Source organism: Aphelocoma coerulescens, chromosome 1A (genome assembly GCF_041296385.1).
Source record: "Aphelocoma coerulescens isolate FSJ_1873_10779 chromosome 1A, UR_Acoe_1.0, whole genome shotgun sequence".
Lineage (NCBI taxonomy): Eukaryota > Metazoa > Chordata > Aves > Passeriformes > Corvidae > Aphelocoma > Aphelocoma coerulescens.
In genome coordinates this window covers 52,864,688-52,891,804 of record NC_091014.1, presented here as the reverse complement: position 1 = coordinate 52,891,804, position 27,117 = coordinate 52,864,688, and the positions used below count along the sequence as shown (strand labels likewise).

Genomic DNA, 27,117 nt, shown 5'->3' with positions numbered 1-27,117 from the left:
TGCAAAAGACTCCCTGTGAACTAGAACAGCCTGGAAGTGGCAACTGAGGGGACACTTGCTTTCCCTTGGGACAGCAGCTGAACCACAGAGGACAGTGAAGTCACTGGGACTCACACAGGAACAAAGCTATGAGCCTCCGCTACCAGTCAGCTGCAGCTGTGTCACTGCATTGAATCTGTGGCCTGGGATCAGCCAAAGAGCATGGTACAGGACTTGTGCACAAGGCAGAAAGGCACACCTGAGCCAGGGGCAGGACTGGCAGCGCTCTGTCCTTACAAGAACAACCCCTACTCTGTGCTGCAACAGAACAAATAGACTGAAGCAGCTGCCAGTAAATACAGGAGCAACCAATGAAAAGAACAACTTCCCCATTTAGCTACTTACATCCCACATTTGGAACTTCCCATTTTTGTTCATCTCTTGTGCAGTTAGCTTTCTGCACTTGTACTTCTGTTCAAACCAGTTTAGCTGCTTAGATGTCCACACACTAACTCAGGGAGCTGAGATGAGGTCCAGACAGCTCATCAATTTACTTGCTGAGCAACACTAAAACCAAAAAAGCTCACACACCAAAGGAGTCATAGGATGTGTATTCCCAAAGAACAAGACTTCTAAATAATATAGCTAAACTGCTAACACCAACATCAAAATGAGGGAGCATGTTTTCATTGAATCAACTCTCAATAAGGGCAACTGATGTGTACGCAAGCGGGCAGGACACAGATATGACGATTTCTATTAGGTAGGAATAACTTCCTACTTTTGACTACTCATGGGTAGACAGACACAAACAGCCCAGATGGACTAACATGAAACTGTAGGGAATAAACCTATATTCAAGATACTCTGATTTGTGCACAACACATATGCACTAGCCTGAATGCAGAAGTCAAGATTCAGCCTATTTTGGGGGGTGACCTACTTCAAATATCTCCTCTCAGGAATGGGAGATCAAGACTATGACCAAAAGCCATGCACACAGCAACACACAGCTGTAATTTGAGTTCATTTGGTCATGAAGACAAACCCTTAGGCATTTAGTTCCAATTTAAAACACAAGTTCTATATACAGTTTAATTAAAGCACTTCCACATTTAATTTAAGCAAAATAGTTTTTATCAGAAAGTTACACAAACCCAAGAGGCTGTGTTTTCCAAAACCATACTTTATTTTTAAAGGCTAAGAGAAGTATTCAGAACTGTATTTCTTAAGCAAAAAGATTCACATTTCACTGTGCAGGGTCATTAGTAGGAGAAAAAGCATTTGGAGATTTACTTTTTTGTAACTGCTGTTGAGTTCCTACATCAAACCAGATTTGTTTAAAAATGGTAACATCAGTTATGGCTTAAGATGCAGAATTAGAGAAGAGTAACACAAACCTTGAAACTCAAGTGGTGAACAGGTAACTATGGTAATTTTTTCCCACATAAAGATGTTTTAGCCAAGACAAACAGAAGCAACTGTCTTTATTGGTAGCCAAATCCACTGAACATCATCAGCAGAACATTATCAGCACAGACACTGCTTCAAGGATACCCATGCTGATAAATGCATGTGTTAGAAGAATGTTCTGTCAGTTCCAATTACTTCACCTTCTCCTCCATATCACAAGCCTTAAAACCATGGAGGTATGAAACCACAGCAACAGATTTTTTTTTTTTTTTTTTTTAACAAGAGGCTACAAGAAAAGATGGAAGACTACAGAATGTGGTGAAGAAAGAGTCATCACCTCTACAGAGACAGCAGGACTTTGACCAAGAAATTTTAATCAGTGAGCACGTAAGGACTTAAACCGATACAGAACCTAGAGCTGCAATTTTGTTGGGTATTCTCCCCTTCACCGATCTATAACTCTGCATGTACATGTTCTGGATGGCTTGGATTCAGTGGGACAGAGGTAGTGATGGGAACAAGATTCCTTCCCTAAAGTTTCCAAATAGATGCAACCTGGTAAGCATGGCCCCAAGGAAGGATGAGTGCAACGAGCAGAGGGCCTGCCAACTGGGAAAGGACAAGAGCACAAGCACAGACAGTAAGCTGCTCTCCCAGACCCAGACTGATAAATAAAATGTTATGTAAAGGTGCTGGACAAGAACTGAACAAGTAACAAAACATCTGTGACCTCCACAGTATGTACTTCATGCCAGGTTGTGCAAAGGATAGAACTGTACCTTCGCTGTACAGTTGTGGTGATTGAAATTATATAGTATTTGCAGTACTGCCAGAAGTTCCAGTGTGTAACTAGCTAGCCTGGTTATTCTGATAATAGCTCTACAAAGTCAGTCACCCATTAAAAAAAAGTAAATCTGTATTTGTAGACAATTCCTTTATCCAGTTAGTTCTTCAGACTTGTCCCACCTTTGCTATTTTTCTGTCCTAAGGGGATTATGACAGACTTCAACTGTTAAAGTTCTTTCCCCTTTGCTCAGTGAGAGCAATTTAAAAAACAGCATGTTTTTATCTTGCACTCCTGGAATACTACAATTTGTTGTAAGAGCATTCATTCAGAGAAAACTGTCTGTAATACTTACAATTAAAGTTATAATAAAAGGTTGCAACTCTTGGACAAGAAGGGATGGTTGAAACTAGGTCATCTGAATATAATTTGAGTTCTATAAACCAATAATTGAATAAAGTCAATACTTGGGGCTAGAGAGCAGTTCTCCTTAGAACACCCCATTTCTCTTCTTAGGAAGATCAGAGGTAAAATGGTTTGTTTTATTGCAACACTGATTAGCCAAATCCAATCCTTCCCATTCAGATATGTTTTTAAGAACCAGGGATTTTATGGTTTACCACCAAATTTGGCAGACAATTTACTGATGAGATTCATGACCTTGGGATTGCTCTGGTACTTGGACATATTTGCTGGGTTCTGGGCAACATCTTGGAATGCAACCATAACTTCTGGATCCTGCAGGACAAAAAGCAAAAAGAAATTAGGGCATTTGTACAACAATTCTACAAAAGTGATTATGTGGTTCCACATGAATCTAATCTTGCTTTTACATAAGAAGACTACATTAGACTTCTGACAAGAAGTCTCTAAAGACAACCCAGTAATACAGTGTATGTTGTTAAGGCTGTGTCAGTAAACACCAGAGTCATTCTTGAACTTGTTACAGTAATAGTTCAGCGTGTGACAAGGGGGGACAGGGTAAGAGCTCTGTTTTTCCAGAACAGGAACTATCAAACACAGCCACACCTACTGTATTATTTCTGTTCAGGCATCTTTCAAATGCATTTTGAAGGAGGCAGGATTTTGATGTGTGTAGCATGCATGATAGGATAACTCTACTCTGAGCAACAGCTAATTCTCATCCTTTTGTCATTTTTTCATTCTAGCAGCAAAAGCCTGAAACTGTTGGGTTGTGAGCAGACAATGTGGCAATGTTTGGCTTTTAAAAATGCATCTAATTCCCAGTCATTCCTCACCTTCACTGAGAAATCGCACGTGGAAGAGAACCTTGTTATCTTTCATCACACTACTGTGTTGCAGTTGATAAATACATCCACATATTCCATTAAGTCAGTGCCCAAAAAAATAACAACTCCATCTTCTCTATTTAGTATGAGAAGCATTAATACCTTTTTCCCATACTTCTAGTACACCTTTGGCTTCCACTGAACTTGAACTGGTTTTATTCGTTTTACACGTGTATGTTTTGAACATAAGGAATCTGTATGTATCGACTTTACATCTCAGCCTGGAGAAATGTTTTCATTGTAAGCAATATCTACAAAAACTCCAATTTCTTTTAATTCAACAAAAGTGCAAGCAGTTTATCATGTTAATACAAGTCACAGATGTTAGCTGTAATTTCATCTGCTGTTTTTTCTAGGACATTTAAGTATTTTCACCAAAAGATACACTGCTCCCTAGACTTCTAACCCATTGCTACAGCAGGCATGTTTTTTGGAAACCATCAAAACCCAAGAAGTGTGCTCAGAGCCGTCTGTGCTACAATAACACCATCCTGTATCTATTCTAGCATGGGACTCAGTCCAAAGCTGTTTAACAACTCTGATCCCAAATTGCATTTGGAAGGTGTGGACTCCACTGAAAGCACCCACACACCTCAGTTGTACATGTTGGGAACCAAGAGTCCAGTATTATGGGAGGATTTGTATTGTCTCCCTCACAAAAGATAATCTCCAAAAGTATATGGAAAACAGAATGCTGAAGTTCAGAAAAGAGAGACTAGATACATTCTCTCCACTTTACAGGATTCCCACGCAAACAAAAAAGGAAGACTTTCACAACCTCAGACTTCTTGAATTGATTTCAAAATAGAGCATTTGATTATAAAGATTATGTCATGTTGTTAAGTGTGTGGTTTCACTTATCTATGAATCTGGAACAAAAAGCTGAGTAAGCTTAGTCACTAGTTTGTGTCAAAGCACACCTAAATTAATGTTAAATATCCACTTTTATGCTATGTGTTTCACTTTCCTATCAATTCAGAGCAAGTAAATGATTCTGTTCCTCTGTGACTCCCTGGAAGCTCTTAACTTTACAGAGTGTTTATAACATCCAAGGTTTCACATTGATGAGCAATATTATCAAAATAAAGTGTTAAGACTGAGGATATCAACATTTCTCTAGGGAAATGTTCAGTACATAAGGTGGAATGGTAGCCATTCCATTAATGGTACAAGGGAGACATTCAGTTTTCTAATGCTCTAGTCTTTAGCTGCAGAAGGAAAAATAATACTTCCAAGAAAAAAGTTATCACTTTTTTTTTTTTTCTAACTTAACACATTTTGTTGGAAGTCCGTGTCTAACATATGGCTACATGTCAAATTAAGAGTCCATAGGTTTACCTTACACATCACTCCTTATAAAAAACACTTCTACTTCACTCCAAAATGCAAATGTCATGTGTCTAGAGAAAGCTGTTGTATATGCAAGATACAAAGTACTGGACAACCCTCCAGATAGGCAAAATAGTAAAATAAAACACACTACAATTTCAGTCAATTCTTCTGGAGACTAGAAAGCTTAGGGGCAAATGAGCTAAAATAACATACATTAGAAGTCACTGCAAAAAGTCACACCTTATTTTCATTAAGAAGCTGTGAAAAGTAATGCAACAGAAGTTTTGCTGCTTTGAGCAAAAATAATAATAAAAAAAAATCCTGAAGAAATAAATCTTCAGGTAATGGAACAAGAAATCTCCCTCAAGAAAGAATTTTTATAGTGATTTGCAGAGATCACAAAATCACAGAATTGTTAGGGTTGGAAGGGTCCTCTGGAGGTCATCTAGGCCAACCCGCCTGCTCAGGCAGGGTCACCTAGAGCAGGTAAGATTTATGCCAATGACAAGCAGTAACTTCCCTAAACATGTCCACAGGCATCCATATCTGGTTCTTTGGTTGCTTCTATGGATAACAAGATGAAGTTGACAGCATAACTAGTTTAATCTGGCTTGTCTTCAGGCACACACAGTTGTCAGGTTTACTGAGATGTTAAAAGAGTCAGGCACATTTCAGTGTTAACTCATGGAGAATAGTCTCCAAAATGATGAGATCATAGCAAGTCTAAAGAGACTGAGGTGGTGGCCTTCACTCTTAGAATATTCCCATTTTGGCACTAACTCTTCACTATGAAAAGCCTCTACAGACTATCAGTTAAAAAGCAATTTTGGAGCGACTTGTGTGATTCAGTATGTTCAGACTTTTTTGTCACCTCAGATAACAGACATAATAGCTGCCAGCTAACATTATCCATCAACATATTCCACAGCTGCACTGAGCAGATGCCAAGCAGTAGAAACTACTGTCTTTTAAAATTAGAGCTTATATGGCCACTTCAGAAAAGACCAGAACGCAGAATTGGACATTTTAGGAAAAGGTGGCAGTGTAGACATAGATCAAGCTTTAATAAATCCTACCTAGATACCAAGTTGGTACAAAGAGGACAGTAAGAGACTCAAGGTTTGCTAACAGGCTGTACATGTTAAAGCCTGACTGCATTATCAGAAAACACTGTCAACACACATTCTTGCAAGTGAGTCCTACCCTGTGTTGGGGCATATGTAATGAGCATGCAATGGAGTCTTCTTAAAGGCATATGACAAGCACTTAATATTTAGCTGCACCTCAACACTGTTTTCAGCAACCTCTCATCACAAACTCCAGTGTTACAGCAGGAAGTAGCCAGGTAAGGAAGACAGCTACAATACAAGGGCCCTTCCTGCATGGTTTGCATGCAAGCCAACATTGCTGACTGTGGCAGTCCAAGTAAAGGTGTGTTTTCCAACATCAGCAACCATAAAGAGAATGAACCCACAAACTTTTGCACGGAAAGTGATGATTTTTTGTGATTCCAGGGCATACTGAATAAGGTTCCCTTGAGATGCCTTTATTTCAATGAGCTGAGGACAATATGTAACTCTACTTTAACTACAGCAATCCAGAAAAAAGAAACAAGACAGTTTTATACTTGATTATTAGAATGCAAATGTGACTACATAGCTCTGACTTTTTCTAGCCCACCTGCCCTTAAAACTGATGATGTCAGATATGTTCCATTTAATCTGTTGAAATACTTTTCTTGAGTCGAAGTAGTCATGACATTGAGCAATTAATTAATTGAGCAATTAATCAAGTCCACTAGGGAAGTAAGCCTTCTGCATATGAATTCAGAAAATGTCCACTGAAGAACTATTCTAATAATACTTTGTCTGTGGCAAAACCCCAAACATTTTATCTCCTAAGAGAAAGGTAATCTCATCACAATATTATTATAATATATTGTGTTAGAAAAATATTAACAATTTTTTGTTTGTGCATAATTATCCCTCTACAAAGTCTGTGCATTCAAAAAAACGAGCAAGTGAATTATAACGTGTGGAAAACAACCATTTGAGAGAGTTTTTCAAAAGATATGCCAACTGCATATGGTGCACAGTTTTGCCTATCACAGACAGGGGGCAGGGGGTATGTGTGATTTTTAATTAAGCTTCCACTAGTTTGCAAAACAGCTAACATTGAATCCAGACAGTCTGGTGTCACACACATCAGGAAAGAATTTTACAACAGAAATAAGCAAGCACCCCATTGCTATCCAAAAGGTCACATCTTCCTTCCTCCCCTTACCCTCTTAGGCACTTTCTCTTTCAGAACACGTAGCTTTGACTTTAACAAATACTCACCTGCATGGCCGCCAGAACTTCAGGATCACTGAGAATCTCATTGAGACCTGGCATACCTGCCATTCCTGGCATACCTCCAGCCCCAGGAAAGCCACCTGAAAATCCAACACATGAAAAATGCATGATGAAGAACGTTTAACTCACCTATACAATAATTGTGTTCACTGAGACTTAAGACATACTGCCCTTGCCACATCTCTAAAGCTATGTCCTTCTATAGGGCTACAGCTGGTCCACTCAATGGAAAGTAGGGTCTTCACCTTCTCTTGCTGTGAAGACCTACATCTTCTTTCATCCATGTTTTTAACCCAATTGAATAGGAGGCTTGTAATGAGTACAGTTCTTTTTCTGGTTAACTTAAGTGAGGTAAGTCTCAAACTCAGGAACATAAGGAGTTTGAATGCCTGGGGTGAACAAGTTAGGGCAGAAGCAGCTCAGTATTACGTCCCAGACGCATTCCACATTTGGCAGGAACTTTAGGTTTTGAAAAATTGTACCACCAATGGGAAAAAAAACAACAAAACACCAAGAAAAATAACCCTGAAGCAAAATGCTTGAGGTTCTCTTACGGAATCTTTATTCAGTAGCTTCCCCAGCTGTGCTGAGCATGACACATATGGTCTCTATCTGGCTGCTGATCCAATTGGAGCATGCACACAGCCTATCTCAACTCTCAACTACAGCTCAATCTTCAAGAGCATTAGTACTTTTGTTTCTCCCTAGTTCACTGTACAACATGGAAAGCCTGATTTTTGTGGCGCTGTGAAGGATAACTTTTCTATAAGGTAATCTGCACTACCTCCTTTAAAAAACTATTCTGTTTAACCACAGCTTGCAACCAGCACAGACTTCCCTTGTGTTCAATCCAAATTTTCAACTTGAAAACTACTGTTCTTAAGCAGAATGGACTCAAGACAACCATGGTAATTTAGAAAGCACTTTTATACTCATTTTTCAACACATTATCAAGCAAATTATGGTTCTTTTGTTTTCCCAGACCTAAATTCTTTCATTCTGTTATCTTCCAATTATTCATTTCTGTCTTCCCTCTACTTGCTACACATCATCAATCCTCAAGAGAAAGAAACCCAACCCTCTTAGTGCTCCAAGAGTTATTTGTACACAAGTTCTAAACTTCACGTAAGATCTTCCTCTGTGACTTGAGAACAAATGCTGTAAAAACAGCAGTTATAACACTCCATATGGAAACAACAGCTACCTCTACCTCAAGTATTGGTGCTTAAAAATAAAATACCTGGGAAGCCACCAAACTGAGCTCCTCCTGCCTGTCGCCTTGCTTCTTCCTCCTGCAGATGAAAACACATCATTCCACAAAAAACCATGGAAATGCAGCCTGTTTTCTACTGCTCAGCTAGGTTTAGGAGAAAAAAAACAGCCGAGACTGTTTCAGGCAGATATGCTATCACAAGAAACAAAGCACTCTACTGTGGTTCAAAACCACTGACAAGAAATTGCTCTGTCTATTCTTAATTTTGTACGTGATTGCAGGTTAGTTATGCAGAATATGTTTCTACTGAGTACGAACTGTACTATTTGCTTTAGCTTCCCAACTGTATTTTTAGAACTCCCACCCCCCACAAATTAAAATATATAATTAAAGCACAGAAAAAGCAAGCAAGAAGAGCAAATTGTGCCAGGAATTGAGGAAGAGAAGCAAAGTATAATTCTGAATTTAAAACCTCCCACTCTGGGATACATAAGTACTTAAAGTGAAAACTATTCTGGAACAGTCATACAATAACTGACTTCTTGAAATACAGGATTAATAGATATTCCAGAGACTGGTTTTTGTCACAAGCAATAAAACCAGATGAACTCAAATGCCCTCTTCTCCAGATTTCATTACCAGTCAAGTAAGCAAGACAGAAACCAACTCTCTAAAATTTAAAACATTTTTTCCTCTGTAATTCATTTTAACCAAAATAACTATGACACTCTTCAAATAATTAAGAGACATTAAAGCCTAAATATTCACCCTTTGTGCTTTCTCATGCTCCTCCCGTGCCTTCTTCACTCTTTCCATTCTTTCCTTGATTTCCTTTTCTTCACGCTTACGCTCATATTTTCGTCGATGTTCTGCAATTTTCTGTGCCTGTCACAATGGAATACCAGGAGATCCTATACACGTCTAGCATATCACACAATGTATTTCAATACAAAATACACGTAAGCATAACCAGCTGGTTCTACCAGTTCTTAAATTTCACACCCTAAAAGGCTCTTTGTTTTAGGAGCCATTTGCTACTTCTTTCCCATGGCAATCAGTCATTCATGCCTACTCAACCCTGACTGGATTCACCAGAACACGCACTCTAGCGTAGTTTTTTGCAGTAGTTTTGGGACTTGCAACATCATTAGAACTTGAACAGGTTATTATTCCATGTCCCTTTATATTTTTTATGCTAAAATATCTATTTCTCTGGGGCTAAAACCAGCAATTGCCCTGGAAAAGGGCACAATAGGAAGTATAATTCCCACTGCATACACACACACTTTTTAGATAGTGCTACCACTGTTTCAGATGCCTCTACAGCATGTACAGACCAACAGGCAGACCAATGAATTCCTCAATCAAACCAAGAAAGGGCTGGTGAGGAGGATGTTTGCTTCCTCTTACTAATTTTTTCCTCAAGTGTATTAAATCTACAGCCCCAGCAAAAGAGGAATTAATAATCTTCCCAAGGCTCCTCACTCAGGGCTCATTATAACAACAGAACTAACTGCAGCACCACTTTCCTCAAAACAGAACATATCCTTACAAATCACTGCAAAAATGGTTCATGATTTCAGAAATAGTGGATGATGGTTACTCTGTACCATTCCTGTAATAAAAAACACATATCAAAATCAGGGTGCAAGAACAAAGATACTACTACCACAACGGATACTCTTGTATTCTTTTAGAATACTCTTTAAAGGAAAACATTACTTTTTAAGTAGCAGAGCTTTGATGCAATTTATTTCAGCTAGGAGATACTCATTTCATACTACATCATTCCTAAGTGCATCTGCCAGAGAAAGTACACTGGAGGCAGCAGGAATTACATAGAGTGAATGCAGTACATGCTATCAGATCCTGATGTCACTGCCATTTAATGGCTCGTTAAGAGAGAGGTAAGTGTTCTGTTCTCTTTTTAATGAAGCATAAAGAGTTCCCAAAGTTTAGATTTTCATTATTTCTAAGTATTTCTCAAAATTAACTAAATGTTTTTAGAATTTGACTTAGACTTTTAGCTCAAAGTGCTACAAAGTAAAAAATTCCAGGAAAGCTTGAAGTGAATAAATTAGATTAATGCATCCTTTTCACTTACTTAAGATTTTGAAAATCACCCATGAAAAGATCCTATGTTTTTCCTAGAGCTACATACACAAGTTCCCATGCAGTCAGCAACTACACATCCATGTATCACAGATACTCTGCTGTTTCTGTGGGCAAAAGGTTCCCTCTCAGCCAAGCATTAAGTATACTTCTTATGAAAACCAGTTGAGACCTACATTAACCACAGATCAATAGTCTCCAAAACAGAAGACTAATAGGTTGTAAAATGGTTTCCATTGTCATTTTGCTGGAGACAGCAAAGACATGGTAGAAAAGCTGAAGTTGTTAGACACAGGAATGTTTATGCATGTGGGGGGTTTAAGCTTGACTGCCTGCCAGATGCTCACTAAGCTGCTCCCTCACTCCCACCTCCTCAACAGGAGAGGAAGAGAAAATAAGGTGGAGAAGCTCTTGGCTTGAGATAAAGACAAGATCACTCACCCATGACCATCATGGGCAAAACAGACTCAACATGGAGAATATTCATTTAATTTATTGCCCATTAAAAATGGAGCAGCATGATGAGAAACAAAGACAAAACTAAAGCCACCTTCTTCCCAAAGTTCAGCTTTACTGCTTCATTTCCCATTCTTCCACTTCCTCCCCCCATCCTGAACAGCACAGTGGGGTGGGGGCTGTCATCAGTTCACTGTACTTCAGCCACTCCTCCCTTTTCACACCTTTTTCCTGCCCAGCTGTCTGCCCCACAGGATACAGTTCTTCACAAACTGCTCCAAGTGTGGTTGTCCCCACAAGGTTCAGTGCTTAAACAGACTGTTCTACCATGGGTCTCCCATGAGCTGCAGCTCCTGCCACAAAACCAGCTTCAGTGTAGGCTTCTCTCCACCAGCTGCAGTTTCTGCCAGCAACCTGCTCCAGTGGACTCTCCATGAGCTGCAGCTATCTTCAGGGTGCACCCACTTCCTCTGGCATGGGATCTTCTATGGGCTGCAGTGCGGATCTGCTCCACCTGAACCTCCATAGGCTCGAGAAGGACCATCTGCTTAACCATGACCTCCTCTACTGGCTGCAGGGGAATCTCTGCTCCCATGCCTAGCACACCTCCTCCCACTTCCTTCTTCACTGATCTTGGTGTCTCTGCGGGGTTGCTTCTCCCATATTTTTCTTCTTTACTGCCCTCCCTCTCACAGCTGTTATGCTGCATTTTTTAACCCTTTCTTAAATATGTTATCACAGAAGCACCACCGGCGTCACTGACTCGCTCAGCTTCGGCACCAGCTGGAACTGACTCCCTCTCTCACAGGGGCAGCCTCAGGTCTCTCCTTACAAGAGGCCAGCCCTGCAGTCTCCACCTTCCCCCAAACTTCCTATGTAAACTCAATACAATACAACAGCTGCCAACTGTGGTGTGTCAACCACTTCAAAGTAACAGGCAAAAACACATGAAAAAGGAAGGCTGCTATCAATAGTGTTACACTGGTTACACAGAAGTTCCTCCTTAGAAGATTGCTGAGGTCAGCCATGGGAGAACAGCTGAAAACCAGCTGGGCAGAGCTAAGGCTGCCCTCATGGGGCTGACTAATGAAAGTACAAACCAAAGCAAAATCCTTCCTTTAGAAAATACGCTTAAGGACAAAGCTTTGATCAACTCAGAAATATCTTTGGAAAAAAAATCCAGTATCAGTTATCTCTTGCTTTTCTGAAGGTTTTCAGTCAAGTTTCTAAAATACCTGGCAAACTTCAACTGCTTCAGATTCTTCTGTTAAAATTTTAAAAAGGAACACACTTCATATTTTGGTTACATGCCCAGCCCCACACACTCAATTTCCCTACACACTGCCATAAACAGCTGTTACTGAAGACAGAAGTATTTATAACCTCAGTCTGAAGTGTTGGAAGACACATGAACACATTTCTTCCAGACAATGCCTACTGAAGAATATGAAGGCAGCTATGTCACTCAGACAAATACAGGGAAGACCTTTAACATTCCTCCCCACTTACTCTTGGCTGCACCTCCTTCAGCATGGCGCTTGCATCTTCATCATAATCCAGTTTACAAGCTAATGCAAGATCATGAGCAGCCTCCTCCCAGTGGCCAAGAAGTCTGGAATTGGGAAGACACCAACAGTCAGAAGGAAAAACTGAACACTTACAGTTCTTCAAAGTATTTAACCATGCATCACTCAGAATTTTTACCTAGAGCCACAAGGACTTACAGCAGTTTAATAATCGTGATGTTTTCACTAAGTTGCACACTACAATAGAGGACGCTTGCTTGCTTGCCTGATATCCTTACAGTAACTTTTGCTTGAAGTAACAACGAGTAAAAAATTCTCCATGAGATCTGCTATAAAGAATGATCTAACAGGGAGAAGGTACCCTAGCTAAACACATGAAGCATATGAAGAAAAATATTATGCACCACTAGGCACATGTTCAGTCCACACATTCAGTGTTCTGTGCAAGTCTACACCACTACTACCACCTCAACCTTAAGTGGACCCTCTTACTCAGCACTCAAACCTCCTGACTGGAAGCACCCTTTCTTAATTGGTCATGTAAGCCTCTGTGCACACTTCTTTATTATTAATCTATACATACTCTTGACAATCGAAAATTTAAGCAAATGGTGGTATTACTAAATGGTCAAAGCACTTCTGCTCACAGACAGAGGTATTAATTCAAACTATGCTCCAGTTTTCCCACTCTTAGGCTTCACACTGTAAATTAAAACTGCAGACACTAACGAACTACTTTCTGAACACTGTCTAAAACTTTTTTTTAAATTAGATTAGCATTTGCTTCTTCCACTTTTATACAGGCCATAAGAATTGTCATCTTTTTTCTCTGATTTATTGCTATTTCAAAAAAAAAAAGTTGAACTATAGTTGGGGGGATGCCTAACACCATTTTAAATAATTACACTATTTGCTTAATAACATTTCTCAATTGCAACAAATGGTTCCCTTAATAACCAAGCATTTAAATTTACTATGTAGAAGAGCTCCAGGATCTAAGGAATAAGAACAGCAGAGAAACATTCAAGAATTATAGGTCAGTAAAAAAACCCAACAAACTAAGTGAAAACAAAAGACCTCCAAACAAATAAAACACACAGTCCTAGATCTCATAATCTTTACCAAATGATTAGAAAATGTTACTCAGAAAAGCAGTAAGCCATTAGAAGATGAGGGGGTGGGGGGGGACAGGGGATGAGTGTACCAGGAGGACTACTCATAAATTGCCATCAATAAATCACCATCTTTTCTATTCTCTAAGCCACATACGCAGCGCAATGGTTTCTTGGCTCATGGCTACTGCTCTCAGGAACAAGACAAACAGTTCAGAGACACAGAGAAAGAGAGAATGTATGAACAAAACTGTTTCCCCCAAGTAAAGATGCTATCAAGTGCAGTTCATTACCTGTGTGCTTTCCCCCTCCATTTATAGGTCTGTGCAGAGTCAGGATTAATCTTGATGGCTCTGTCACAATCTCTAATGGCAGCATTTGGCTTCTGGAGTTTCACAAAAACACTGTGGGAACAAGAACATTTATCATACATATTGAAATACCACGTTACTAACTTAAGCTGGAAATAATTTTGGGTGACTAACAGGCAAGCTAGTGAGATAATGCATTTGAAGAGCTCAGTTCAAAACGATTTTATAGTGATAACAAAGTTGCTAAAATTTAGTCTCACTCTCCCAGCATTGTAGGTGAATCATTAGCAAGAATTGAAAGCATTCGTTGTTCAGACTCGAGTCCTGCCAGCAAGAATAACCAGTGCAGAAGGAGAAGACACAGAAATGCAAAGGACAGTTCAGCCCTATGGTGCTTGGGGTCTATAGCCAGTGGCAACTAGCAACTTGAACAAAACAATAATAATATTCTGCATGCTGTATTGCACAGTTTAACACAGTCACACAAAGAAAGCATGAATAGTTATGCTAACCCCTGACAGCAGGCTACAAAGATCAACAGCTAGAGTCATGAGGATACAGGAGATGAGTCATCAAAATTAAAAGCAGCAAAACAAACACAAACTCAGAAAGAAGCCCCAATCCCTTGTCAGTTCAATGTAAAAACTGAAAATTTTACAACACACAAGAGTATCAGACTAACTGGTAGAGTGGTACTTTAGGAGGTTCAAGTAATTAAAATTAAAAATCTCAGAAGAAAACACTAAAAAACATTCCTGAATTGACAAAAGTATTCAATATTCAACGTATTCCATGTCAGAACTTCTACATCTACATCTAATTCTACATCTCCCTTTTACATCTACTTGAAAACAATTTATCAACATTTCCTGTAACTTCATTATTAAGATTTGTTATAAAGCAAGTACAGAGTCACACATTTTCTTCTAGGAACAAACAGGTGGACAGGGTGTCAGGGAAGTGTCCCAAAGCTACACCTCACCAATGAGAGCCATTCCAATGTTGTTGGCTCCACAAAGCCACCAGTCTCTCAAACACACAACCCCCCTCCAGAAGAAAAACCATGGATTACTCATAGCACTTGATCAGCATGGCAAGTTTTACAATATCCTAATATATTATTCATTTCTTTCTACAACAGACTAAATTGAGGGAACTTTTAAACTTCTCCTAACATTCTTATTTTTTCACTGCTATACCCAGTCCTGAGAAGACATGGCACTGTAAGAGATTTTAAAAATACTGTTATGATGGCAACAGCAACAGTGTATTAAGGTACACAAGTGGTGTTACATGCAAAAATTTTGATATGGAAAGGAAAAAACCAGCAAGGCAAGTACCAGTTAAGATGTATTACAATGGAACAGTTAAAGGACAGTAATTAATCTCATGAAAGTTGAAGTTTTCTTTGAATAATACTTTGCTATGGGAAAGATCCACTAAATTATCAAATTGTCCATGGTTAGTGATCTTTTGTGTAAGAACAGAAAAAAAAAATCTGATTCTGCAACACATACTTGTCCAGCTTTCCTGAAGAATCAGGAAGATAAAGATGTTTGTGAATTATGAATTTAGGAAGTTCCCAATGCATCATCTGCAGTCTAGTAGATGTTATTAGCAGTAAGGTGGGTAGAGAATGGGCTGAGATACAGATGTGTCCTGTTCAAACATAAAGACTGTTGAACAGAACAGTCTACAGCCAGTAGATTTGGTCTACTAACAAATTCATTTAGCAGGTACAACAGGGAGAGAATTCACAGGATTCTTAATTGTTTGCATCTAAACAGAGTATCATTTCAATCATCATATTAATCCCACAATAAACTTCAGATTTTACATGTGTTTCTAATCCAGCATTATTCTATCTCAACACACCAAAAGCAGTATTGTTGAGGAATACTTTCAGTGCAGGTGGCTCCATGTGCAGCTGCAGTGTCAGCTGAAGATTGAACCCTCGTGCTGAGAGCCCCAGGCAAGAACTGGTGCCAGCCTTTGCACAGGGACCTGTGGCCCAGCCAGGTGACTGAACACTCTGTGACATAGCAGAAGCCCATGACCCCAGACTTTCACAAGCACAGACTGTGAGGGTATAAAAGCCCAGGGCTTCCTTTGTTTGGGGTCCCTCCTCAGAGGCACCAGCTTGAGCTGTTATTTTGTTATTGCACCATGATTAAATTATTTTAAGGATCCAGGTATCTGAGACTGCTGTGGGAAAAGCAAGGTCAAGACAGTAAGGAAACCTGATCTGACTGTGTGAGTATGGGGTGTGTAGCTGCAAAGGGGTTTCAGTCCCAGCTCAGTGTGAGTGTGACTGCCAGGGTACCCCTGGAAGGTCAGACAGGAAAGTATCCTTAATGTTACCACGATGCATTTTGGAACACTATTCTGTTATTTACTGTATTATCAAGATTCTTTATATGGCTGCTTCAGCAAATCTGATGACTCAAATATAAAAAAACTGCATGAAATGAACACTACCCTTTCCCTCCTGTGGTTTAAGTTTACATAGATCCTCAAGTTGCCTTATATTTAGACTCTTTAAGGAAAATAACACAACAGGCAAAAACATAAATCACTAGTTTATGACTCACCTTGCCCTCTTGGCATACAAGATGGCCAAACAAGGATTCAGCTTGATAGCATCCGTGAACAAGTCAACAGCCTTCTGAAGATCCCCTAAATATAGGTACCAGTGAAGTTTCAATCATTATGTAATGAAATTACATCCAAATTCCCAAACCTGTCTTACACAGTGTTAAGTGCCTAGACACTTCTTAGATAGAACATTATCAACAAAGAAAAACCAATTTCTCCCTCTCACTATGTTACTGAAGTACAAACTCCAAAATTAATGCTTGAGAAGAGACACTTTTCCCAGTTAAATTTGTGTATTTAACTTCAAATGCAATCAAATAGAATGCCACATCTTTATTATACACCTTTTCACTGCACTAAGACAAACCACTAGAGACACTAATCAGAACATGGAGGAAACTACTATAATGATCAATGTGTAATTAAGATGCTGCAGTACCTCATTTCCCCCTCCCACCTTTCCCTAACAAGGGCTACATTGGAAAAACAGTACTTGAAGAAGCTTTCATGTTCTAGATAGTTTTGGGTATCCAACAAGAAGTATGTTTCCTCTTTCGTGAAAGCATTCAAAATGGTCCAAGACATCTTCTTTTTTATAACAGGAGAACCAAACCTAATGTCCTTGAGTAAGTACTAAAAAACAATTTATCACCTTCACTGAGAGCATTTATCGCTTCAATCTTCTTTTCGTTAGCTTGATCTGCCATCTCTTCAGTTACCTAAAAAAAATTAAACGAAAAACACACACAAACCCCAAAAGCTGTAGAGTCCAGGCCAGAATTACCACGCTAAGACTGTGCCAAAAGAGAAAGCTCCAGTTTTCCAATTCCAGAACCTTCATTTTAATTTGCATTGAAATCATAGTTCAAAAAAACCCACAAAACCTTTGCTTGCAGCTTGAAGACATTAGTCAACATTATTTTAGCTTTAAAACACCTGAAATCTAAGTTGAATAATTGTAGAATTCTACTATCTAGTTTGCAGGGGTGTTTTGATAAACTTCTTTGGCGTTTTCTGACTTGACCTTCCAGATTAAACTTTTTGATTGACTCTAACCTTAAATAAGAAAAGACTGTGATTTTAAGCCAGTAAGTTTTCTGTTTAGAAAAAAAAGAGCCAAAACAAAAGCTGGCTACACAGATAATAGAGTACTCATCCTCCCTCAGCTGCTATCCCTGATTACACTCAAACCCTCTTTCGATCTTTCCTACTGCCACACTGAAAAGATTTTGCTTACCTCCACATTTTCATCTCCCATTTCTTGAGGGTCATCATTGTCTGGTTCAATCACTCCCTCATTATCAATTTCTGGGGGAAAAACAAAAAGCAAGACTAAGCTCCATCTATAGAGACAGGATTTTCAGAATCATTTTCATGTTGGAAAATGCAGTAAAGTCACTATTTTCCCCACCTAAGTCACTCTCTTCACTTTCTGGTTCAGGTGATTTAACCGGCTCCTCTGGATGTTCCTCTGCTTTGCCCTGAGAGAGACACATACTTGTAAGTACACATTATTTCTGACTGATGCTCTATTTCCACTCTCATGAACAACAAAGTATTAGAAAAGTCAGATCGCTATACAGCTGAACCATTTTATTTTTAAGATACTAATCTCCTTTTCCCTCCTCTCAGATTAAGTCTATCATGTATGCAAATATTTAAGAGCTCAAATCTGGACTCATGAACTTCTGTTATTGGTAAAGCTGGTCCTTCCAATTTTGTAATTCAATAACCAAGACCAAAAAATCCAAATAACACCCAATTCAGACCCAGTTTTGCAGTGATTACTAACCAATTCTTCCAATCTTCCTGCCTTCCCTCACACATTCTCTGGAACAAAAATTCTCTCAATCTAATACTATTTAGCTAAGGCCTTTTAGCAGGCAACAATAAGCTGATGACAGTGTTTTAAATATTGTTTTCATTTGCCAAGGCCTGAGATTGTTGCCATACATACTTAGAATATTTTTTCAAAAATTTCAAACGCTTTCTTATCAACTTCTAACTAAATTTCATCCGAATCCCATAACTTAGCACATCCTGTCTATTATCACAGATACAAGCTGCTTGTCTTCATACTTAGTGTCACACACTATATTCAGTACATAGACATAATCCCTCCATAGAGCTCTAACTAGCCGTAATTCCAGCACCCACTGTCTTGTTAAATAAATTAAAAATCATCTTTTTTTAAAAAGAATTTCAAACTTGAAAAAATCCTGATATAAGTACATACACAGCAAATTTATTTTCTCCCTTAAAATAAATAACAAAAACCAACAACATCTTCTGCAATACTGCCTTAAAAATTTGATAGTTCAACTGATCACTTCATTACTTATCATGCTCATTAATATTTCTTCTCATGAAAAGATTATAATTTAATCCACTAATGACTAGAGAAGTGGTTTATAAACAGACAAGAGAAAACAAAAAAAAAAGAAATCAGGCCTCTGTATGGCATTTGCATTGCAGAGAACATCAGGCATTCAGGATTAGGGAAATGGAGCATGATAATACTTGAAATGAACTAGGAAGCCATCTGTAAGAAGTCATCTGCAACAGACAATGGGCAGGCTTCAGACTGAACTCCCACATTCAGCCCCGCCATTTGAGTGAAAGCTGACAGCAATTTCCCCCCTTCTGCTGCTCAGTAATTTTGTCAGCATCAATTTTCCATGATAAATTTTTCATATCTCACCTTACTTGTCTCCTCTGTGGAGGCATTGGCTGGAGCAGGTGGTATTGTACCTCCCATACTTTTTCAGCAAAACAGAGAAAAAACAAAACAAAACAGCAATATTATCAAAATAGTGACACGTATTTTATTGATTCAAATCCTGATAATCTCGCCTTTTTGTTGTAACACAAAACATGATGATCCATTTCACTGTCAAAGCAGCAAACAGAGTACACATCCCCCCCACTTTTCTCAGTATAGTGCAATGCACACTGTCTGTTGTACAACTCCACTGAGACTTGTACTCACTTGCATCACCCTTCACCCACCCACCCTTTCTCACAAGGAAAAACTGCCTCTTGGCTCAAATGGATTTTCTCCTTTAAATGTAACTTATGTTTGAATCAAAACTAGATATTATGATTATAGATATTACTAAAATTATTTTTTGAACAGAGGTCAAACAATTAAAGAGAACAGCCTAAAAGGCCTATGCAATTAAAAGAAACCTGCTGCCTAGGGAAAAAAAAAATCATTTCTCTTACATACTGCAATATTCCTGCTTTTCCTTCATTACAATTAAGGAGCAGTCTTTGCAGAGACAGCATTCTGCCAATATAGAATAAACTTCCACATGCTGTCGACTTTGGTTAGCAGCCAGGAATAAGAGGCTGAATTCTCCAGCTGTTAGATGGAACATCTAATCATACCTCTGACAGCATGCCACAAGGAATACCATTCCCAGGCATCCCCAGCCCCAAATTTCCATCTACTGATGGTTTTCAATAAAAATGATTCTATGAACTCAACAACCAACTCCTTGGAGCCCTACACAAGATGATTAGATGGGATGCAGGGGAGAGGAGAAGGAGGTGGGCAAACAGGGGCGGGCAGGAGGAACTGGAAGGATGCAGGACTCTCTGCTTTCAGGAATTAGTGCAACATAAAACTGCATCCCAAGGATGAGAAGTTATAGCTTCTTAAGTCAACCTACTGCAGTCCATTCTCCCCTCTTTTCTCCCTCCAGTCAGCAGCACCATCTCAGAGTCAGGCTGAAAACAAACCTAAATGAGGAGGGATAGGACAGTGATAGGGATGAATTGGGGGGAAAAGGGTAGAAGAGTGAAAAGGAGTTGACAGGATTGACAGATCCTGGCACAGGGCCCTGCAGCAAAAGGCAAGAAACAGCCCTAAACTACTTCTCATTTACAAGGAAAAACTGTCAAAAAAAGCCAAAACCAACAAACCAACCAACCAACAAAAAAAATATCCAACAAGTGACAAACCCCAGCATGTTCTGAAGCTCCCGGGATGCTGACATTACTTAATCAAAGTTATACTGCAAGGACTAAACAACTGAATCTGAGAAATCATTATCCAGCTAGGCAGAAAACACAGAGCATGGACTAACTGTTCCTCCTAAATTTTTGCCCTCGTAGGCTGACAATAGAACACATAACTCTCTATTAGTCCCTAAAAACCAAGGAGAGGACTACAGGGACCATCCAGTGAAGCCTTGGAACTGTCACTGTTATCCCCAGAGAGATGGCAAAATCACTACATAAGTCCAGGTCAGATGATATGGCCAAAGCAGACCTAAGCCTCCTTTAATGCCAAAACCCCATCTTTTATAGCATGGATCGCAAAAGAGAAATTACATGATTGGCCTATTGACCCACCACCTCTCAAGGTGATAGGTTGAGCAGTAAGACACCCATTTCCAAATATTATTCTTAAAGAAGGAAAATAATTTTCACAGTTCTCAAAACTTGCAGGTGTGGAAATGGTTCACATTCTCTCAAACTGTTGTCCATCCAGTTCGTGTGAGAACGAAAGCTTTCAGAGAAGCTGCGAGAAGCTGGAATTCTCTGTTTCTCAGCTACAGCATGAGAAAGGAAAAACTTCACAAATGCTTCTGCAGCTGGAAAATTCCTCTGCTCCTGCCTTTTAGCATCCACATCGAACTTTTCTTTTGCATAAAGAAAACTACAAATTACAAAGCATTTTAGCAGTGCTAATAGCTAATATCCATGGTATTAGCTGGTTTGAAGTCTGACACCTTAAATCACCTCAAGACTGAAACAATTTAGTCAGCCTCCTCTGTTCTCTTCATATCCCTCCAAAAACTACCCAAGTTTAGATCAGTTTGACAAAAGTTTACTAATATACATGCATATTTTATAATATGCTATTTCATTAACTGCCAAGGCTAAACAGTTTCACTCACAGTACTTGAAAATATTTTTGCCATCCTGGTAATCTCTCTTTAAACTACAGTTATAATCCCAGAATAAAAAGAAAGTTACTCTAAAATCTCTTAAGCCAGTATTTGATTACAACGATTAAATACACAGCAGGGATATATGCAAAGTTTGCAATGTATTAAACCTCAGCAGTATATGGAAACACGAGACACTCTGGTAGGAAAAGGGGGGTACTGAGCTGTAGAAAAAGAACAGACACACACAAGACACACACAGAGTGCAATGCCAGCAACAACTGGGGGTTGTCAGGACTCCATTGCAACAGTGACTGCACATTTCCACTCATCACAGCCATGAGAAGTGTCACGTTCATGACTTGTTGGAAGAACTGCAAATGCGATTTCTGCAACCACTTTTATTATTGACAGCAAAATTATATTTAGAGAGAAATTGGATTACCGTGAATTCAAAAGGGTAAAAACCTATTTGAACAAAACAACAAAAAAATGCAAAAACCTTATTCGTCAATTAGGGATTCTGTGTTTTATTTTTAAGGACTGCTATTGTTTCTTTTTTCAATTGCAGGGTTTTGAAATGTGTTTCCTTTAATGACTCAATTCATAATAATTCAAGCAAAACATTTGTATTTTTATGCAATTATGAAAAAATGGGCTTGATAAAACGAATGTCAAAACACTTTCCAAACACACTCAGGCACAACCGTATGCTTTCTCTACAAAGAGAACCTATATGGAAATTAAATACAACAGCTAGGCAGAACAAGGGTTAGAAAACAAGTGCATGAAAACAGGCAAGACTTAAGGTTACTGATGCAATATTAACAGCTAGTCAGAAATAAAGCATCCCATTCTGGCTTCATGAGTAGTTTGTATAATTTAAATTAGAATCCCTAGATGTAGGGGAAAAAAATCAAATCGATTAGCAGAATTTTAGCTGAAAAATTTAATGGTGGATTTTAGTATCATTTAGTCGTTACTCTAATCATTCATAACACTACCTAGGTAAACAAACCTATATCTTTAAGATTAAGATAGGTAAGCCAGACAGAAATATAAGAGTGACCGAGTTTATTTCCACCTGAAGGCAGGTCATGCTGTTTGAAGCAGTTTCCAAAGAATGATCAGGCCCTATAAATGCACTTAATAGTTCTACTGCAAACAGCACTATTATGTAAAGGCAGAGGGAGACCCACCAGAATTTCAGACAGTTTTGCATGGAAAGTAATTTGGGTACCACTACCACCATCCAAGTGTATTACTTAGGCAAATATATAACTCAAACACGTGAGGAAAACCAGAAAACTTGAGAGAGCTGTAGGAGGTTCTGCTCTGAAGTATTTTTTAACTTTTGAGATAAAGATATCCAGTGAAGATTTTACATGTAAAAAACATTCCATGGCTCTAAGTGTAACTTCTGTATTTATAAGACAAGCACCAAATACAAATTCTAAAACTTATCTGGAAATTAAAGCCCTCCCCATTAACATGGAGAAAGTCAGATGGTCATCTCCCTTCCCTAACACTTTCTTTGACCAAAAGAAGTCAGTGTTCTTCCTCTCCCTCTTAAAGCAGTCTGTCCACACCTTCATATTTACACAACAGAAGTACTGGAAGAAACCCAGGGTGAGGCACTGAGGTATTTTATGCAGTAGCAAAAGGAAAAAAGACCTGCAGTAGGATGAGACAGACATCGATCTCCTTCCTAGGTAGAGGTACATCCACTGTCAGTACTGCAAAGCCAAGTTCAGTTAAATACAAGTGGTTTTACAACCACAGTATTATTCAGATGCATAAAAAACCTTAAATATCACTGTAAAAGAACACGAATAAACACTTCACTGTAGCCATTTTCATTACAGGACATATTGCGAAATGCCGGTGTTTAGTTCTTCATATACGTGTCCATATATATACACCTATACACACAAAACCCTGCTGATTCAGATTAACGCAAATTTTCTAAAACAATTCCCACTTTGCCACTAAATAAAAATCTTTTAAATTCCCTTTGCATAAAACGTGCACCTAAAAGTATGTCCTTCACTTCTTAAGAGTTCCTCAGTGTAGCAGCCATAAAAGCCAAGCAGAGGTACCGTAGCTGAACACAGGGGTTCTGTGGGCTCTCTGCCAGCAGCAAACAATCGCAACCCTTCCAGCCTCGTGCTTCTGGGCGCTCAGGGTGGAACCCAAAGAGGATTTTTAATTGAGAAGCAGCTGTTACGACAGGCCCGGCTCACACAGAGTACGTGCAGCGCCAACAGCGGGTTCCTAAATGGCTCACAGGGAGCGGAGAATTCGACTACTTCTGAGACATTAAACTTCAAAGAGCAAAACACGTTTTGGACAGGAACTATAGCTGCCAGGTATTTTGTGCTTTGGGGTACCAGGATGTAAATCAACGCCACTCACCTCCCCACAAACTCGGCTCCTTTTTAAGACAGGCTAGCCAACTCTGCTGCGTAATGCGAGAATTAGCTCAATAAGTATTACTCTGGGGCTTTCCAGGCTGGAAAGCTGAGCCACTGAGAAGGCCGGGGGGCAGGCTTTTTGCAATGGGAATAGCCAGCGTTACGAAACAAAACAAAAAATTAGCGAGTCTTTTTTAACGCGCCGGCAGTAAGCCCGGCGGGAAGAGGAGAGGGCGGGAACAGAAGGGGAGGAGAGGGCGGGAAGGCCGCAGCGCGGACCGGACCGGACCCGACCCGACCCGCGGGGGCGACACTGCGCGCTCCCCGCTCCGGCCACGCGGCGCGCCCGCGGGCCGGCAAGCGCTGAGGAGACACGCCCCCCTCCCCTCGCCGCCTCCCGCGCCACAACACCCTTCCCCCCTCGCCCCTTCACGGCCGCCTCCTTCCGCGGCCCGGGACCGACCTCTCCACCCACTCGCGGAGGAAGGCGAGCTCCGGGGTGTGCAGCAGGCCCGGGTTCTGCTTGCACAGCCGGACGAAGGCCCGCAGCTCACTCAGCTTGCGCGAGTCCATGGCGGCACGGCGACAGCCCAGACGCGCTCGTTCCCCCGCCCACCCGCCGCGGAACCTTCCAGCCCGCCCCGCCCGCCCCAGGGTCTGGTACCGCCCACCGCAGTTGACTCCGCCCACACCAAACACTGTCCCGCCCACGAAAGCAATGGGCGCGCCTACAAGTGCCGCGCGGCGCTGTGGAACCTTCCAGCCCGCCCCGCCCAGCCCATTCCGAGTCCTCGACCCCGCCCACGCCAGTCGCGGGCCCGGCCCTCGGCGGCGTGGCGGTGTGAACGTTCTGGAAGAGGCAGCCGTGGCCTGGCAGCCGCGTTCCGCCCCGTGCGGCGCCGCTCCCCTGTTGCTGTTGTCGCTCGCTTGCGCCGTGGGCCGGGTTCCCCCTCGCGGCCGAGGCAGGCGGCCTCCGGGGGCTCCTAAGCCGGCGCGGCGCCGCTCATTGGCGGCGGGCCGCGCGCGGCGATGGTGTCAGCGCGCGGCGCCGCGGCGCAGAGAGGCCCCGCCATGCGCCGTGGGGCCCGGCCATGTCGCGCCTCCCGCAGCAGGGGCTCGTCCTGGCGGCCAGGGGCTGGCGCGGCGCCGCAGGTCAGACACCCCTCCTCCCCCTCACCGCCCGCGGCTCCGGTCGCGACACCCGGCTATCGCTGCTTACAGTCCCGCTTTCGCCTCTCGGGCCGCGGGAAAGCGGCTCTTCCCGGCGGCGCAGTGACACTCAGGGCTGAATCCTAGGAAAGAACAGGCACTAACTTGAAAAATAAAGCAACGGTGTAGAACTCTCCTCCCTGCCTTCAAGGCATTGCTTTATTTAATGCCCGCTGTGCCGTCTCGTTGCGAGCTGCCCTGCTTGTCTGCTGTGTATGTGGAGAAAAACAGTGGAAACACCAATTTTAAACTAGACTGCACAAAGAGCTGTAGCTACATTTCACTGCCTGGGTCCAGTCAAGCATCCCATAGTGAACGCTTCATGTTACGACTATTAGTTGCCATGCACAAATGATCTTCAATTAGAGGCTAATCATACTGGCTCCCACAGCAAATGCACAGTCTGTATGTTTTGCTGTAAGCCTCAGAATCTCAGCTACCGGAAAAGCAGATGTTTTGCTTGTGTTATCCTTGCTTATGCTAGTGAAGAGTTAATAGCATTTGTTCTAAGAATCCTGTGCCATGCTGTGGCAGCACAAATTGGTTTTGTGGTAGGTACACGGTAAGTAATATAAACAGCAACCAATTTCCAAAACATCAAATAGATGCTTACCGTCTGACTTACCCTCTCCTTCCACGTCTTGATGATTTGTATTCAGGCACAAGCAGTTCTTCAGTTGCAAAATGCTGTGACTGAGAATTCTAAAGTTTCTGACAACTCATTTTTAATTTTAGATTTTTGTCTTATCATGCCCACCCCCAAATCACAGAAGCATGCTTGTAGTTGTCTTTAAAACTCACCCGCTGTGGCTGTGTGTGGGCTTGGAAGTGGGATACGTAACTAGTTCAGCTAGTGCTACTGCCGTGGAAGGTCAATACATAAACAGGAACTCTTGGGTATCTTCCATACAGGAAAAGAAAATCACACTCCTGTATAAACCTGTGTTATTTGATGGTTTCTTTGGAGCATTATTAGTAAAAAACAGAACTGGAAAAGCCTTGAAAACTGTATAATTTTTCCAGATGGGTGAAATTTTCTGAAGACATAATCAAGAAGAGACAATATACAAGTGTGGTGCTCGGAGCCCTGTGATGTTTGAGGGAAGCAAGGGAGGGAGAGCACCGAGTGCCTCTTGAACACCAGTTGTATGAATTGGGATGTGCAAACCAACAGAGCTTCCTGGGTTTTCTTGCTGCATTGTCAGGTTTAGCATATGTTTGTTTCTTTCTGTCTGTTCTATGAATATTTGGTCGAGTTGTGTGCACATTGTTTCATAAACTATTGTGATACGCAGCAAATGGAGAAGTTAAGGAGGGATATTTATGTCATTAAGTGAAGGAATGCTGCTAAAAGTCTGATGACTGGGCTACAGTTCTGCAGTTTCCTAACTGGAAAACTTTGGGGTTTTTTTTACCTTGACATGGTGCATTTCTTTTCCTCTAGTTTGCAAGTCATGTGCTGTCCGAAGATTTTCCATTCAGCCTGCCCAGCAGAAGAAGATTCCAAACCGGTACTTGGGCCAGCCCAGCCCCTTCACACACCCACATCTGCTCAAACCAGGTGAGGTCTGGGCACTGCCTGAGCCAGTCATTGACATTTTCTTGTCTCTGTTCTTCTGAGTGTATTGATTTGCTGGCAATTGTCTGTGGTTTCAGCTGTTTATGATTACCTTCATTAGCCAGTAATTATATTTAGTAGCTAATTTCCTTGTCTGAGATGATACTGATTCCAAAAATAGGCTTCACATGTGATGGCTTTCATAGCTTCTTACTTTCTTCTCATAATGTTCTCAGGGTTGTTTACTTGGGTGGTGCAGAATTTTTGTGGCAGTGGCGTTTTGGGGGCTTGTTGTCCTGCAAATAAATATGTTTATTATTAAGAGGGAGTCTTCCATGCAAGCTGAACTGTCAGAACGGTTCATATTCCATGTCTTGTGAGTCACAAAGTAAGGGTGCAGTTCAGCAAAGGTGAATGGGGAGGGACATTGATAGATGGACACCACTTGTCTACAGAATTTGCCCTGTTCAGAAGAGTATTCAATATGAGGAAAAGGAGAAAAAGAACCTTGTGACTATGAAGTTAGACAGTAGTGATAAAA

General features: G+C 40.8%; 2 protein-coding genes across 4 annotated transcripts in view; one reads left to right on the top strand and one right to left on the bottom strand.

Moving 5' to 3' along the window:
* Positions 1-1,145: 1,145 nt before the first annotated feature.
* Positions 1,146-26,456, bottom strand: ST13 (ST13 Hsp70 interacting protein). Of its 3 annotated transcripts, none has more exons than XM_069002707.1 (12): positions 26,434-26,456; positions 19,199-19,256; positions 17,909-17,978; positions 17,735-17,805; positions 17,150-17,216; positions 16,494-16,578; positions 13,885-13,995; positions 12,463-12,565; positions 9,154-9,270; positions 8,413-8,464; positions 7,158-7,252; positions 1,146-2,914 (listed from the first exon to the last, which is right to left on the bottom strand). In XM_069002707.1, the coding sequence occupies exons 1-12, from the start codon at positions 26,439-26,441 to the stop codon at positions 2,786-2,788; spliced, it is 966 nt and encodes a 321-aa protein (XP_068858808.1). In that variant the 5' UTR covers positions 26,442-26,456; the 3' UTR covers positions 1,146-2,785. The 3 variants fall into 3 exon arrangements, with proteins under 3 accessions (XP_068858808.1, XP_068858807.1, XP_068858809.1); XM_069002706.1 differs by lacking the exon at positions 26,434-26,456 and adding an exon at positions 24,273-24,434; XM_069002708.1 differs by lacking the exon at positions 26,434-26,456 and adding an exon at positions 23,811-24,067.
* Positions 24,528-27,117, top strand: part of XPNPEP3 (X-prolyl aminopeptidase 3) — a 17,784-nt gene continuing 15,194 nt past the window's right edge. Inside the window, 3 exon segments of the mRNA XM_069002705.1 lie at positions 24,528-24,755; positions 24,757-24,961; positions 26,463-26,579. Coding sequence (XP_068858806.1) covers positions 24,528-24,755; positions 24,757-24,961; positions 26,463-26,579 — 550 coding nt within the window.